Below are 15,744 nucleotides of genomic sequence, written 5' to 3' on the forward strand. Positions count from 1 at the left end.
TCTATTCTACAATGAATGGTAGTTCAGGCAAAAGAGAAAGAGGTCTCAGAATACATTTCTATATTAAGCAGAGTCCTAGTCTTTCAATTTTAATAACTACAGATACATGGAATGTGTGAAAATTTATTCAAGAAGTGTAAGTAAAAATTTGTAATAGCAGAATTATTTTAAGCCCTTTTTAATAATTTTGCAGCCATATGAAGACAGTCACAGCCACCAAGGTAGAATTTACTGAAAGCAACAGATGGTGCTTGACAGGCATACATTTTCCCCCTTCATTTAAAGAGAAAAAAAATAGGAAATGCAAAAATAAAAGTAAGAGATAAACTATTTTGATTATTACCTTTCTCACATTTCTTTTTGGAAGCTGACGAAGAAGGAATCATAGGTAATTTCATCAACTCTGCACGATTTGATTCGTTCAGTAGGTAGTGGGACTTATAGGCATAGGAACTGAACATGGGGTCTGAATGGTCCTGCACTATCAGCCCTATACGAGACAAACAGAAAGATGTGAGCTGCAATGAAACTACCCATGATTCCATGAGGAAAAATAAACCAACACCTACTATGTAGCTGTGCTTCAAGGTGGGGGAAAAAGAATATGAAGAAAAAGAAAGATCTGACAGAAAAAGCTTTCTACAGTTAGTAAAGGGAGTTTAGGCTACTCAGTGCCTTACCTCTACACAGAAATCTACACACCCAGAAAAAAGACTCGAATTTGAGGATTAAACTGTGTTTGATGTCATTCTGAAAACCCACTCTGGAAAACAGAGCTATGTTCCTCAATGTTTAGAAGGACTATGATGACAACCCAAAGAACAAAATGACGTATCACTTAATAGTGGAAATAAGAACTGTCTACATGACACAGTAGAGACGCTGGTCACCTTCAATACATCAAACAGCATTGAACAGCAGACTTGGGCCTCTCTTCCTCTCTGCTAAGATCTTTAGATACCCTCAAATTCCAGCTTTCTCAGTCAGACAATGAAGCTTTCCTCTTATCAGTATGATACATGATTTTAAAGATGCTGTGAGTTGCTGAACTTCACTGAGGTACTGCAAATCTTTAAAATTTTGTCCTGCTAGGATAATAACCAACTTAAGGGTTTATAAAAATGTCCTTTCAATCCACTAATACAGCTGTCCTATTGGAGGAAACACCATCTGCTCTAACCCACCTGAAGCACACACCTCTCCCCACTCCCTCCTCCTCCTGCCCCGAGTTCAGTCCATCCTGTGGCTGAGGGACCTGCAGGACCAGGGAAACTTTCTGTTTGTGGTTACCGGTCAGTTTATAACAATCTAAGACTTTACAGTACAAATCATGACAGCAGCTTCGCAGAGATCTTTTTGAGAAGAGGGAAGAGTTTTGTTTCTAAAGGGGTGACCATTTATTATTTTTGGTGGATGTTATCTTCATTTGGTGCTGCTCGACACTGAGACAGATTCAGGAAATATCTCTCATGTGAATGGAACTTGAAATTGCTAATTGGTAATACAGAAGAATCTTTGAATAAAGGTTATATAATGTTGAATGAATTTTATACATTTAATAGAGAAAAGTGGTACAGTGGCTTTTAAATAGGGAAGAACAACTTAGAATGCTAAGTAACTTTTATTTTACAGCACCCTCCAGATGAAAGGGAATGCAGAAGAATCTCTACTGCACTGAAATGGCACCTATGACAAACACCATGAGGGGCAGGGGAGGTGGGTTGTTCCTCTAAACACTGAAGCATTTCCAAAAATATTTCCAGATATTTCAGACTTTAAGAATTAGCTTAATGATTTTAAACAACCAATAACCAGGAACTAAGACAAAAATCCTCTGTGCAGAGGGAGAAACAACTGCAACACAAGCTAAGTTTCTTAACGCCAAAACATAAAGGACTGAAGTATCCCTTTTAATAAGTGTGGATTTATTACAATAGATCCCCTTAAAAAAGGAGACCCTCTATAAAAACTGATAAAGGAACACATATCATTTACTTCTGGAGAACTTTTAAGCCCTTCTCAAATCCTAGCATCTGATCTATTTAGAATCATTTTCTGTAAAATGCTGGAAAAGAAAATGAACGTTTCTGTTTACTGTGCAAAGCTGCAGTTAGAGTATTTGGGAATTAAATAATCTTGTTCTTAAAAAGGCATTTCAGTACAGCAAATCTTGCAGAATAACTGCCAAATTGATAAAATCCAAATGTGATCCTGTTGTTAAAACATGGAGTTTCCATTATGTCAAGCTTTTAATCAAGGCATGAAAGTTAAAACGGTTAGAATTTGCTCTAAAACTAGGTTCCTTGACAAGGGGTTATTTTCTACCTTACTTAAATAAAAAAAACACCTGCTTTAAAGGTCACCCAATCATTGAATGAAATAGAGCAAAAACAAATATTGGTTGATATACTTACTGATGGTACTTGATTCAGAATGTACTCTAGAGTAAGCCAACACAATAGTTTTAAACTTGATATTTATTAATAAAATGTTGGCTCAGTTACACATACACACACACACCACCCCCATCACTCCAAGTGAAAGTGAGTAAAAGTACTATTTACAAAGCAACAGAGACTTTATGTTATCACTGATACTCATCTATTTGAAAGTCTCTAAAGCTAGTCATTCAGCTTTTTCACCCTGTCATGCCTTTCTTAGGAAGGGGGAGAGGGACAAGGCACATGCTGACATTTTCTTTGGCTAATGCAATGTGGCATGAGACACGTCCAATCTTCTCCTCCCTGTGCCGTCCAGCCTTCAGGGCAGAATACAGCTGCCCTCACTGTTCTACCCAGCACTTCTCTCTGACAGCGGCCACCCCACATGCTTGCCAAACAGGCCAGCTCAAAGCAATGTGTACACTGACTCAGCTGGCTGCTACAAGGACTACCAGTTACTTAATCCTTTATTGTCCACCTCCTCTGGTCCTTTTTTTTTTTTTTAAATGAGAGTTACAAAAGTAAAACAACTCAAGATCTATCACACTAGCTAAATTCTATTAAAAATATTTTATAGTACTTTTACCAAATTGAAAGAACTGTCTCCTAAACAAAATAAAACACAACCACTATGTATAAAGTAGATAACTAATGAGAACCTCCCGTACAGCACAGGGAACTCTACTCAATGCTCTGTGGTGACCTAAATGGGAAGGAAATCCAAACAAAGGGTTAGGATATATGTAAATATAGAGCTGATTCACTTTGCTGTACAGCAGAAACTGACACAACGTGGTAAGGCAACAATACTCCAATAAAAAATTCTTTAAAAAAAGAAAACAAGATCTCAAACTTCTTTTTCAATATGGGCTACTGCTGCTGCTAAGTCGCTTCAGTCATGTCCGACTCTGTGCGACCCCATAGACGGCAGCCCACCAGGCTCCCCTGTCCCTGGGATTCTCCAGGCAAGAACACTGGAGTTGGTTGCCATTTCCTTCTCCAATGCATCAAAGTGAAAAGTGAAAGTGAAGTTGCTCAGTCGTGTCTGACTCTTCTCGACCCCATGGACTGCAGCCTACCAGGCTCCTCTGTCCATGGGATTTTCCAGGCAAGAGTACTGGAGTGGGGTGCCATTGCCTTCTCCGCAATATGGGCTAAGTATAATCTAATAGGCCTGATATGCCATAGAATCCTTTCAAGAATTTCACACTAAGGGAAGTTTAGAAAACAGCATTTATGACAAAAAAATCCCAACAAACTGTGTTTGGGGATATTAATTGATTTCTAAAATGCTTACACTTTATATTACACTAAACACTGTTTTTATTATAATATAGCTGAGACATTCTGTAAAGCTGAATACTCCGTATCATATTCAACTAAAGAAATTCTACTGTAGATTTATCATGAACTCAAGTTCACTGACACCCTCAGGGACACAATATTGTTTTTAATTGATCAATCTCTTGGCAGACTTAAATATCAACAGCTGGCAAGTAAGAAAGCCTGCACTGCAGGCTCTTAAGTAATACACCCCATATGTTGCCTTGGCTGTATCCCATTAGGCCTCCCTCGATGCCAGACCAAAACATGATAAAATACAACATAAATAATTGAAAAATAAATGTGCTCTTCTTGCCTTGCAAGTGAAATCTAAATTAGTTGAAAACTCTGGATTACATAATATGACATGAGAAGATTCTATTTCAAACAGAAGAATTGTTTGGAAAAGTGAAGAGAGTTGACCCTTAAACAGTCAGAATCGCAGTCAGAATCTTTTGTAACTTTACAGTCGTCTCTCTCCCGCATCTGCGGATTCCACCAACACTGGATCGAAGTCTTGGAGTACACACTGAGAAAACAGTGCACACAAGTGGGTGCGGGTAGTTCAAACCCATGTGGTTCAAGGGTCAACTGCAATCTTTTGACGCTCCAAATAGGAACACTGAGGACTCATCTTTAATTCTAAGTTACTAAGAAATTAAGCAGAATTTAGCTTAATTTATGGAAGGATTAATATTCTAACAGTCTGAGTATCTAATGTAACAAAAGGGACCGGTTGCTGAAGTGTTCATCTCTCTTAGGGGTATTCCTGGAACTTGTTTTTAACGGGGAAATATACCAATGAACCCAGAAAGACCCGAAGAGAAAGGACTGAGACTCACCTCTGGCGCAAACGAAACAAAAGCCTACATTTACAGCAGACGAAGAGCCACTGCTCCGTGTGGAATGATTACTGCAGATGAGAACGCAGGAAGACACGAGGGTGCTGCCGGCGGCAATGCAAGCATCTACGGAGTGGTAGGCGACTGGGCACCGCAGACATCTCACCATGCGACCTATTGGAAGATGGTCAGGGAGGACCCTGGGTCACAAGGCATCTGCTGACACAAAGGGAGATCTTTGGGGACCCAGGATGATGCTGGTTATAGTAGAATGAAAATCTCACTAGTTTGGCTCTGCCATTTCTATGCTGTATGGTCCCTAAATGTAGTGCCCATCTAGAGGTCACTCAAAAAATCTGTGTCTGCTCCAGTGCTGGAGAAATGGTGGTTGTCAGTATGGCACCTGTTGAAGGAATTTCCAGGGGTAATTTTGAACATATGGAATTTTCTTCTCATGGTCTGGATTAGAACCTAGAATCCACTTATCTTAGGGCTATCCTGGTGGTTCAGTGGTCAAGAATCCTTCTGCCAGTGCAGGAGACACAGGTTTGATCCCTGGGTTGGGAAGATCCCCTGGAGAAGGAAATGGCAACCCACTCTAGTATTCTTGCCAGGATAACTCCATGGACAGAGGAGCCTGGTGGGCTACAGTCCCTGGGGTCACAGAGAGTCAGATACGACTGTGTTTTTTACTATCTTATTTTACTATCTATTTACCACTTACTTTACTATCTACTGTGGCCCAGCTGCAATAGCTACAGATAAACAAAGGGAGGATGCCCAATGTTCTTTATAATAACGTGCTTACTGTTTGCCACTGCACTTAAAACAACCCCAAACGCTGTCCCCTTCGTTAGCTTTGTTTTACCTTTACTTGCTTTGTGGATATCTTTCTCCATAGAGCAGGCGGAACAGCAGTGCTGGGGACAGCGGAAGCCTTTTGACTCAAAGACGGCAGTGGGGAATTTGCGGACACAGGCTTCATGGTAAAATTTCCCACAAGCGCTGACAGAGCAACGCTTCACATCCGCACCAGACACTTTACATGAAAAACACGGGTGCTGTCCTGCAAAATTGGTGAGGAACACAGTTTAAAGAAAATCTGGATTAAACAGAAGCAGCTACTGATATCAGAGAGCTAACTCCTCCCTCCACAGATTCTACTACTATGTGTAAGATTTTAATATACAAAAAGATTTTAATATACAAATAGTTAAAATATGACAATAAAACTTGCTAGAATAATTGACTTTCTACAATAATTGATCATCCATTTGAAGATACAGCACTAAAAGCAATTCAGATCCCCATTTCTCACTTTACACTAAAATAGAGTCCATAGAAAACCTAGAGCAGAATTTTTCAACACCTGAGAGTGGCAAGGTCTTCCCAACTGAGAATAAACAAATAACCAGTGAAGACAGATGTCATCAGATAATCACAATTTCCATTTGTAGATCAGACATAAAATGAAAACTCATGATCCTAATAAAAACAGAAAGTTATGGCTAGATGTCTTATTAAAACTGCAGAAAATCAAGGACAAAGAGAAAATATTAAAATCCCCTTCAGAGATACAAGACTGAAAGCTGATGGAAAGAGAAAGCTGGAAGCCAGGGGATGCTATCACTAAGGGCTGAAAGAAAACTGTTACCAAGCCAGAATTCTGCACCAGTGAATGCACTCTGCAAGAAGGGGGTGAAGTCAATAGGTACTGGGAAGAACTAACAAAACTGAAACTCGGTTCTTTGAAAAAGAACTGATATCCCTGGCAACAAGTAACTAATAAAAAAATGCAGAAAAAGCAGCAATATTAAGAATATCAGAAATGCAAAATGATGCATCACTACAAATCCTACAAATGTTTAAACAAATAGGAGGATGTCACTACCTTTTTGCATAAATTTGAAAATTTGGATGAATAGATTCCTAGAAAAACAGAACTTATTAACACTGGCACAAAAATAAATAGAAAATATGATAGTTCTATAAACTATTTAGGAAATTGAAACTACAATTAGAAACCAATACAGAAACTTTGAAGCTCAGATGGCTCCACTGGTCAATCTGCCAAACATTTTGAGATAGAAACAATTAGAATGGGGAAGAAAAAAAACCACAAAAAATGGGAACAAGTGAAAAACAAACAGATGTAGAAAAATAAATGCAACAAGGATGACAAAGGATTATGTTTTGTTATATAAAGAGTTCATATGTGATATTATCACTTATATGTAGAATCTAAAAATCAAATGAATGAATATAACAACACAGTCTCACAGAAACAGAACAAACTAATGGTTACCGTGGGAAGGAGTGGTGAAAAGGGGCAAGATAAGCGTAGGTGATTAAAAGGTACAAACTACTATGTACAATAAAATAGGTAAGATGCAAGGATATATTGTACAGCACAGGAAATATAGCTAATAATTTATAACTTTGAAAGAAGTATATTCTATGAAAATATTGAATCATTATGGTTTCCACCTGAAACTAATATAAATCAGCTATGCTGTAACCAATCAATCGGGCTTCCCAGATGGCACTAGGGGTAAGGAACCTGCCTGCCAATGCAGGAGACATAAGAGACTCGGGTTTGATCCCTGGGTCAGGAAGATCCCCTGGAGGAGGAAATGGCAACCCACACCAGTATTCTTGCCTGGAGAATCTAATGGACAGAGAAGCCTGGAGGGCTCAGTCCATAGGGTCACAAAGAGTCGACACAACTGAAGCAACTTAGCATCCATGTATTAGCCAATCATCAATCAATACAAAATAAAGAAGAATCATGGGGAAAATATATGTAACATATATAAGCAAAGATCACAAGACTTATGAGCTTCCCTGGTGGCTCGGCAGTAAAGAATTCACCTGCAATGCAGGAGACATGGGGTTCGACCCTTCCATCAGGAAGATCCCCTGAAGAAGGAAATGGCACACCACTCCAGTATTCTTGCCTGGGAAATCCCATGGTCAGAGGAGCCTAGTGGGCTACGGTCCATGGGGTCACGAGAGTCTGACGTGACTTAGCAACTGAACCGATATAAAGAACTATAAATCAATGTTGAAATGGCCTAATATAAAAGTGGGCAAAGGGTATGAACAGGCAATTTACAGAAAGCAAAAAAGACAGACAGCCAATAAACATATGCCAAAATGCTCAACTTTACTAGTAATCAGATAAATGCTAATTAAAACCACAAGTAACATTGGAAAAATTCATCAAATAGGAAAAAAATGTAGAGTTTGATAGTGCTGGCTGTGATCAGGGTGTGGTGAAACGGCACTCATGCATTGCTGGTGGGAGTTAAGCTGGAAAGAACTAGCTCAGAAGGCAGCAGAGCAGTGTCCATTCTGAAAGGAGACATCCACTTTCTGTGGCCTAGACATTCTACTTGCTGTCTGCGTTAGAGAAGGCCTGTACATGTAGAAGGGTGTTGGCTGAAGTACTGTTTGTAACTGCAAACAACCGAAAGCTGTCGTTATCTGCCTTTGAAAATCAGGACTGGCGTTTTCATTTTGTGTCTTGTGACATATGGAAATTCTAAGTGGCTATTTATTTGGATTCATCTTTTGGGAAGTGTTCAAGTCTTTTGCTCATTTTTCTTATGATGCTATAAAAATTCTGAAGGAAAAAAATGTACAAGGAATAGTTTTTTGTTTTGATTTTTTACAGAAAGTTAGATGCGGTTTTGGAAGTAGCTAACCATTACAATTTGACTAAGTCATAAAGATCCTTTAAAATCAGTACTTATAACTGTGATGTTCAAATATTTGTTGTCGTTTTTAACTGGCTTTGTTGCAGAAATAAAATACAGCAGTGTTAAATTGGGTGAATTACAAAAATTCTTCAAAATTAGTACTTACGAACAGTGATGTTCAAATTTTTTTAAAAATTGTTTTTATTACAGAAATAAAGAACAGCAGGGTTTTTTTTGGTTGCTGTTGTCCCATTGCATATATATGATTTCAAATTATATTTTAACATATGGATAGATAAGAAAGAAATACTATTGTTTTTAAAATAACTTTTATAAATGTAAAAAATTAAAAGAAAATTATTTTAAAGTTTAAAAAGGTTTGGCTGTATCTAATGCATAAACTGCTCCATGTAAAAATGAAATAGGCTTTCATAATGATCAAAGTAAGTCTAATATAAATGAAAATTGTTGTAACGAGCAGTGCCATTACACTAACAGAGCTGAGCTATAAATCCCTGTAAGACTCAGGCTTAGGGCTCTAGCATGGGGATGATTCCACTGCTCTCCCTCCTCACTAGGGCATGGGAAAGTCACTCAGTCATGTCCGACTCTTTGCGACCCCATGGACTATACAGTCCATGGAATTCTCCGGGCCAGAATACTGGAGGGGGTAGCCTTTCCCTTCTCCAGGGGATCTTCCCAACTCAGGAATCAAATCTAGGTCTCCCACTTTGCAGGCAGATTCTTTACCAGCTGAGCTACAACGGAAGCCCAAGAATATTGGAGTAGCCTATCCCTTCTCCAGGGGATTTTCTTGACCCAGGAATCAAATTGGGTCTCATGCATTGCAGGTGGATTCTTTACCAACTAAGCTACCAGGGAAGCCCCAGTAGGACATGGTCTTCCTAAAACTATGGTCTTCTTAGAATAAGAAAGTAACAAGTAAAACTGCCTGTTACACATTTTATTCAAAAGGGCCAATGAAAATGTTTTCTATCCAGAAGTCACATTTGTCTTAAACAATAGAAAGTGGAAGTATAAGAACTTATCAGGCATGTATCCTGTAATACTTTTTACATATAATGTGTTTGTTTATCTTTTGATAAACAAACAAATTAAAAAACTTCCTAAAGAATCTGAGTTTATATTCCTAATATGTTGGCAGTGTACCACATTGGTATCCAACTGATTTTCATGTGATAAAAAAATGTATCAAAAGCAATTTTAAAAAGTTACTTTTGCATTTCCTGAATTACTAATGATGTTTGTAATGAAAATGAACATTTTCTCATGTCTTACCGGCCATTTGTGTTATTACTTTGGAGAAATGTCTGCTCAATTTTGAATTGGATTATTTATTTATTTCTGGTATTTTCACCTATGAGTTTTATACTTTTAGCTCTTATGTTCTGGTCTTTGATCACTTTGAATTTATATGTGTATATATATATATATACACACACACACACATATATATATGGCATAGGGTAAGGGTTCAAGTTCAATGAATGTGGATCCAATTTTCCCAGCACCATTTATTGAAAACACTATTGACCAGTGTTTGCACCCTTGTTAAAAAATCATTTGACCATATATGTGAGTTTATTTCTGGGCTCCCTAATCTATTTCATTGGTTTATGTCTTTATGCCAGTACTACACTGTTTTAATTACTGTAGCTTTGTAGTAAATTCTGAAATCAGGAAGTATGAGTCCTCTAACTTTGTTTTACTTAAATTGTTTTTAAAGCAAATTTCCTTCTTAAATTTTCTAGCAGATGTGTACCAAATTAGATTACATCTAACATTTGTTGGCAGATTTCTGCTGGATTCTAGAGTTAGAAAAGAAGCCCTAAGAGTGTTTTAATACTGAGATACATGGTCCTTCCCATCAGTAATTTAAACTACAGGCTGAAAATTTGAAAGCTTAATTTAAACTACAGGCACATCAACGACTCAGTGACAGAGTTTCAGAAAAGGGGCATGGTAGGGAAGGTGGGGAACCAAGAGTACGTGCTTGTTGTGTGTTTACACGTCCAGAACTCATTCTGAAGGCCAAATAAAACAATGTGTAGATGATCTGACTCTGAGGCTGTCAGCTGGCAAACTGTCCAAAAGTTCTTCTGCAGAGTCTAAATGTGATCAATAAAATGATACCTTACGTAGGGAAAAATATAAGTTATTTCTTTAAAACACCTTCTGTAGCTTAGGTTTTGCCTGTATATATAAGTAAGGGTGTGTGGGTGTGGTCAGGATATATGATACATGATCCCCGTCTACTGGGTCAAGGTGGCAGAAGGCAGTGGGAAAGAGCAAGGACTCTGGGGTCAAGCTCTGCCTCCTGGGCCGGAACCCCAGCTTCACCCTGTACGTCTGTGACTCTGGGCAAGGCTGGGAACCAAACGCTCTGAACCTCAGTTTCACACTCTGTAAAATGGACATAATAATAGTAGCGATCTCATAATGTAATGAGGATCAAACAAGATAAGAAGATAAAATGCCGAGTATTAACAGCAGCTGGCATTTAGGAAGTGTTTGGTTAAAAACAAAGTTACTGTTCTAATGGAATTTGGAATATACAAAAGATTTTTGGAGGCACACAAGTAAAAAAGTATAAAATAAGTATCTATGAGAATCCAAATAAAGGGGAGAAAGAGTAGGAAAATAATAAAGTATCAATGGTAAGGTCAGCATATCATAAATACTTGACATCCAACTGGCTCATAGTTCCTCACAGCAAAACTGAGATAAAGCCCACAAAAACATACAAACAGGTTCCTAGAAGCACTACCAGGCCATCTCACAACCAGGTGACTCTTCACTTACATTATTGGTAACATCCTGCTTTCCATGACTTTACCTAGAAGCGAGGCTATGACACAGAAGAAATAAAAACTTATCTATTTCTTTCTCTATAAATTATTTTGATTGGTGGAAGCCTACATATGGAGTAAAAGAAATAAATGGTAACACCCACCCCCAAACCAATTTCTGGCCCCTCCATCTTTCCACTAAAAATACAGCTCCCCATGGTTACAGTTTGTGATGTAACCATCACAGTCAGAGGTTGATGTAACCTCTGTACACTCAGAGGAGACAGAGGCCCTGCATACCCCGCCCGCTGCCCGTATCTACCAGAATAGGGATGCTCACCAGTTTTACACTCGACACAGACGAACTTCCCATCAGGGGGTGATGACAAGCCCAGGCACTCCAGGTGGAAGTGTTTGCAGCACTCTCCCTCACAGGGAATCAGAGAGTCACCAGAGCTTTCACAGATCTGTAACAAGGCAGAAAACCAACAGTTCTCAAGCTGTACCAGGCGTCGGGACCACTAGAGGGCCTGTGAAGACAAGCTTGCTGGTCCACGGTTTCTGATTCAGTGGGTCTGGGTTGGGCCTGAGAATTTCCAGTAAGTATCCTGATGGTGCTTGTGCAGCTAGCCCTTCGCCCTCACTTTGAGAACCACTGAACTAGCAAACTCTTCCCTGCACCCAATATGTATAAAGTTTAAAAGTTATACTCGATCTTTGATGATTCCTTCTTTGGAATCCACAGACTTCAACTTTGCTTCACTGCACAAAGCAGTATTTTTCAGAAAGGGGCCCACTCCAGTATTCTTGCCTGGAGAATCCCATGGACAGGGGAGCCTGGTGGGCTATATAGTCTACAAGGTGGCAAAAGAGTCAGACATGACTTAGCAACTAAGCAACAACATCCCAGTGAGGACCCACAGTTTCATGTGAATAGTTAAGTATTCCAACTCCGAAAGGGAAGAAAAGAGCCAGAAGTGGCTTTGAGGTCTGTAGCTTTAAAGTAATATTCCAAGTCAGAAAGATACTATCCTCTCTGGGACTTCCCTGGTGGTCCAGGGGCTAAGACTCCTTGCTCCCCATGCAGGGGGCCTAGGTTCGATCCCTAACTAGGGAACTACATCCCACATACTGTAAGGAAGACCCAATGAAGCCAAATAAAGGAATACAATTTTTTTTTTTAAAGAAATATACTACCCTCTCTGACAGGATGGAAGCGTTCTACTGGCAGGATGTCCCGGCAACTGTTTCAGGCTGCAGGACAGGTCCCTTGCCTACCTGACACACAGTGTCCTTCCTGCTCATTCCAGTGCCTCTTCGTGACAAACTGGAATCCACGGACTGCACATCAGAAACATCTGCCTCTGCAGTAGCTGAAGGGCTATCGACTTGCTTTCCAAAGCCTGCCTGCGTGGAAAACGGAACAGGCTTTTAAGAAAAACAAAAATCTCCTCAAAATTAGGTGCTGTGAAAATCCTAGTAAGCCTTGGTCAAATAAACCTTCCCACAACCTCTTCTTTCTTTCTAAAACCCCTGGATACCAGATGTCTGCTGTTTTGACAGAAACTGTTAAAATGAAAAACAAAACAAAAAACTACGCTTCTGTTATGTAAAACCACAGTCCCCAACCTTTTTGACACCAGGGACAGGTTTCATGGAAGACAACTTTTCCATGGACTGGGGGTGTGGGGCAGGGGGGTTGGTTTCGGGATGATTCAAGTGCATTACATTTGTTGTGCGTTTGATTTCTCTTATTACTACATCAGCTCCACCTCGGGTCATCAGGTCTTAGATCCCGGAGGTTGGAGACCTCTGATGTAAACAGCAAAGTTAAGAGACGCCTAAGTTACGAAATAACCAAAATGGTTTCTTTACTACCCGTATTTTTTTTTTCCCCAATTCCCCATTCTCGCCAAAAAAAAAGAGCCAGGCAAAGCATTACTTGGTTACTTGGTTTGGCAAAGCAAGACGGCACTGCGCCCAGGCTCTGGGACATAAACTTACCTGCAGGTCACTCAGCCCTCTGGAATCGGAGTCAGACGTGTCTCTGTACGTGGAACCAGCCATTTCTACGTCGGTTGAGGCGCGGCTCCTTTTCTTTAGAGGTTTACAGGAATCTGAAATCTCGCTGGCACCTTAATACAACACACCGAAATTAATCCTAAAATAGTGCTTAACATTTGTTGTTTTAATTTTTTCTTGTGGGAGAATATTTTCTTTCCCCAAACTCATCTGTAGTGTGAGAAAAAAAAAAAGCATAGCTCTCTTTGTAACACTGAAGTCACGAGTCAAAACTTCATAAGCTTCTGACCTTCCTGATGGTGAGTGATGTAATTTACAACCGCTCTTTGAAAACATTTAATTCCGAGCTCCTGCACTAAAGCTATTTTCTGGCACAGAGCCCAAGTTCCGACCTAAACACCATCTCGGTGAGAACTGCAGGACAGCGGATCGATTTGGAGCAATGCAAAGAGCAGTTCAATTTGGCGGGGCAGGGGGAGGGAAGACATAAAACCCAACACACTGTGCAGCTTACAAATACGGTTGCAGAGACACCTCCTTCTTGTTTTTTATTAGGGATGTGACAAATCTTTGATTTGTATTCGATTCGTACACGGATAGTGCCATTTTCCCCCGAATTTTGCATTTCAGATGATTATTGCCCCCCACCCCAGATAAATCCTGGATGTTCACAATTGTTCATCTGAGACTTCCTCGGTGAAGGGCAGTTACTGTGACCATTACAAGTGCTGCAGCACCGCGACATACGTCATGCCATCTAGGCAACACAGTGCTGAGGGCTGTAAACAGACAATCAATGTTCAAGTGCAGCCAAATCACGAACAGCTGGATGAGAGGCCTCTGTGTGGAATTGGTGCGGGAAGGAATAAGGATGAAAAAAAAAAAAAAAGGCAGAGAATAGTGTGGAATTTTTTTTTTTTTAAAACTGTGTGTAATACAAATCCGGCCAAAACAATAGTGCAAAAAGTTACAAAGCAACAATCTCTCAGGCTAATGCAGAATAGGCTATACAGAAACAGCCACGGTGGAACGTGTGGATCAGCCACGGTGGATACCAAAGGAATCAAGGAGACGCTTAATATTTCAACCCACAGTTTTGTGTTTGGGACATTTTTTTTTTTCCCCCAAAATTTCCATACAACAGACAGACATCTTAGATCAGCCCAGCAAGCTATGGTGGAGGTGTGCAGTCCAGAAGAGACCCAGGAGGAACAGGTCTCCTGAGGGCCGTGACGATCCGCAAAGGCTGGGCAGGGAGCAGTACTTGGTGTGTGGCCACGGTCTGTGGTGGAGGATGTGGACCTCGTGAGACTGCTCAGGTTAACCGGAACCTCGTCATCACATCCCATCCTACAAGGTTTTCAACTGAGGGTTTCCTTACATCTATAAAGTGAGGGTGCCTGCCCGTGTTAACGCTGATTTAAAAAAAAACCACAAGTACACACATCTATCTCCTTCATTGTTGGTGTATGGACCCAGAACACCACCACAACATATTTCCTTGGCCTAAAAGATCACTGGATTAACAAGGAGTTTTAACAGAGGAACAGGAGTGCTGTACTGAGAGGCTTTCGGAGGGAAACACAGGTACCGCCATTTCCGATGAGTTTCTGAAAATGCTAGAAAAAGGACAGACTGCCCACAGGCAGCCACCACGCTGTTCTCCATGATAACGGCACTAATGTTAAAAAAAATAAGAGCTTTTAATGATTGTAATGTATACAGTTTGGGCTGTTTGGCAAAACCCTGCGATGTGCATTAATGATGCTTTATTTAAAAACGTAAAACCGAAAAAAACAAAAAACAAAAAAAAAACCCCAAAAACAGTCCATGTTGAAATTGATCAGTGTAAGTTAAACGATGGTTTTTTTAGGCTGGACCCATGATTTAAGCTGTACCCATCCAGCTCAGACCAAAAAAAAAAAAAAAATCATTTGAATGTTAAAGCAATTGTTCAGAGTCTTGAAGAAGAAACCAGGCAGGAAAACGCCAATAGTGATGATTGGCAAAATCAAAATCGAAAACAAAGAAACTGTTTATCGAGCCGCCGACAAAGAAATCTTGCATGGAGACTACAAGTCTGGAGTTTCTGGGATGAAATTGTACAGGAATCTCAGTCCACAGTTTCCTCAATCGCTGCGGAGACGGAGCTGTCACTGAATCTGACAGAGCCCTGCACGCCCCGGTCCGCCGACCCTGTGGAATGGTGGAAACACAACGCAATCAGGCCTCCTAATCTCGCAGCGATCGCGATGTCTTTTCTTGGAGCTCCGCCAAGCAGTGTTCCCTCCGAGAGGCTGTTCAGTTCTGCTGAGGATCTCCACGGAGACCATCGCTGCAGACTTCTCCCCGAGAATGCAGAGAGGCTGGTGTTTTTTTTTTTTTTTTTAATAATGCAATTTGCCCAGAGTAAACTACAGGCATTAAATACAGTCTGATCTCACCAAAAAACGCACGAATCAATGCTATGGAGTTTGTACTGCAGTCAAATTGCACACAGAAAGTACAGACTTAAGTTTAAGGTTTCTTAAACTTTGTGCATATCTCAAATAGATTCTGCATAAGATCAGCAAATAATGGCCATAAGTAGGCTATGAATCATTTT

The 15,744-nt window shown here is 40.1% G+C and overlaps 1 protein-coding gene across 6 annotated transcripts in view; it reads right to left on the reverse strand.

Moving 5' to 3' along the window:
- NSD3 (nuclear receptor binding SET domain protein 3) overlaps nucleotides 1–15,744 on the reverse strand; it is a 99,543-nt gene that overhangs the window by 21,378 nt on the left and 62,421 nt on the right. For 4 of the 6 annotated variants that reach the window (XM_070781400.1, XM_019953262.2, XM_019953263.2 and 1 more), the window contains 6 exons: nucleotides 13,122–13,252; nucleotides 12,396–12,524; nucleotides 11,458–11,584; nucleotides 5,475–5,672; nucleotides 4,607–4,780; nucleotides 344–490 (listed from right to left, as the gene is read on the reverse strand). In XM_070781400.1, the coding sequence (XP_070637501.1) occupies nucleotides 344–490; nucleotides 4,607–4,780; nucleotides 5,475–5,672; nucleotides 11,458–11,584; nucleotides 12,396–12,524; nucleotides 13,122–13,252 (906 nt within the window). Of the gene's footprint in view, nucleotides 1–343; nucleotides 491–4,606; nucleotides 4,781–5,474; nucleotides 5,673–11,457; nucleotides 11,585–12,395; nucleotides 12,525–13,121; nucleotides 13,253–13,656; nucleotides 15,336–15,744 lie in introns of those variants that run through there. The other 2 variants (XM_019953265.2, XM_019953267.2) reach the window with 2 other exon arrangements.

This window comes from Bos indicus, chromosome 27 (assembly GCF_029378745.1).
Source record: "Bos indicus isolate NIAB-ARS_2022 breed Sahiwal x Tharparkar chromosome 27, NIAB-ARS_B.indTharparkar_mat_pri_1.0, whole genome shotgun sequence".
Lineage (NCBI taxonomy): Eukaryota > Metazoa > Chordata > Mammalia > Artiodactyla > Bovidae > Bos > Bos indicus.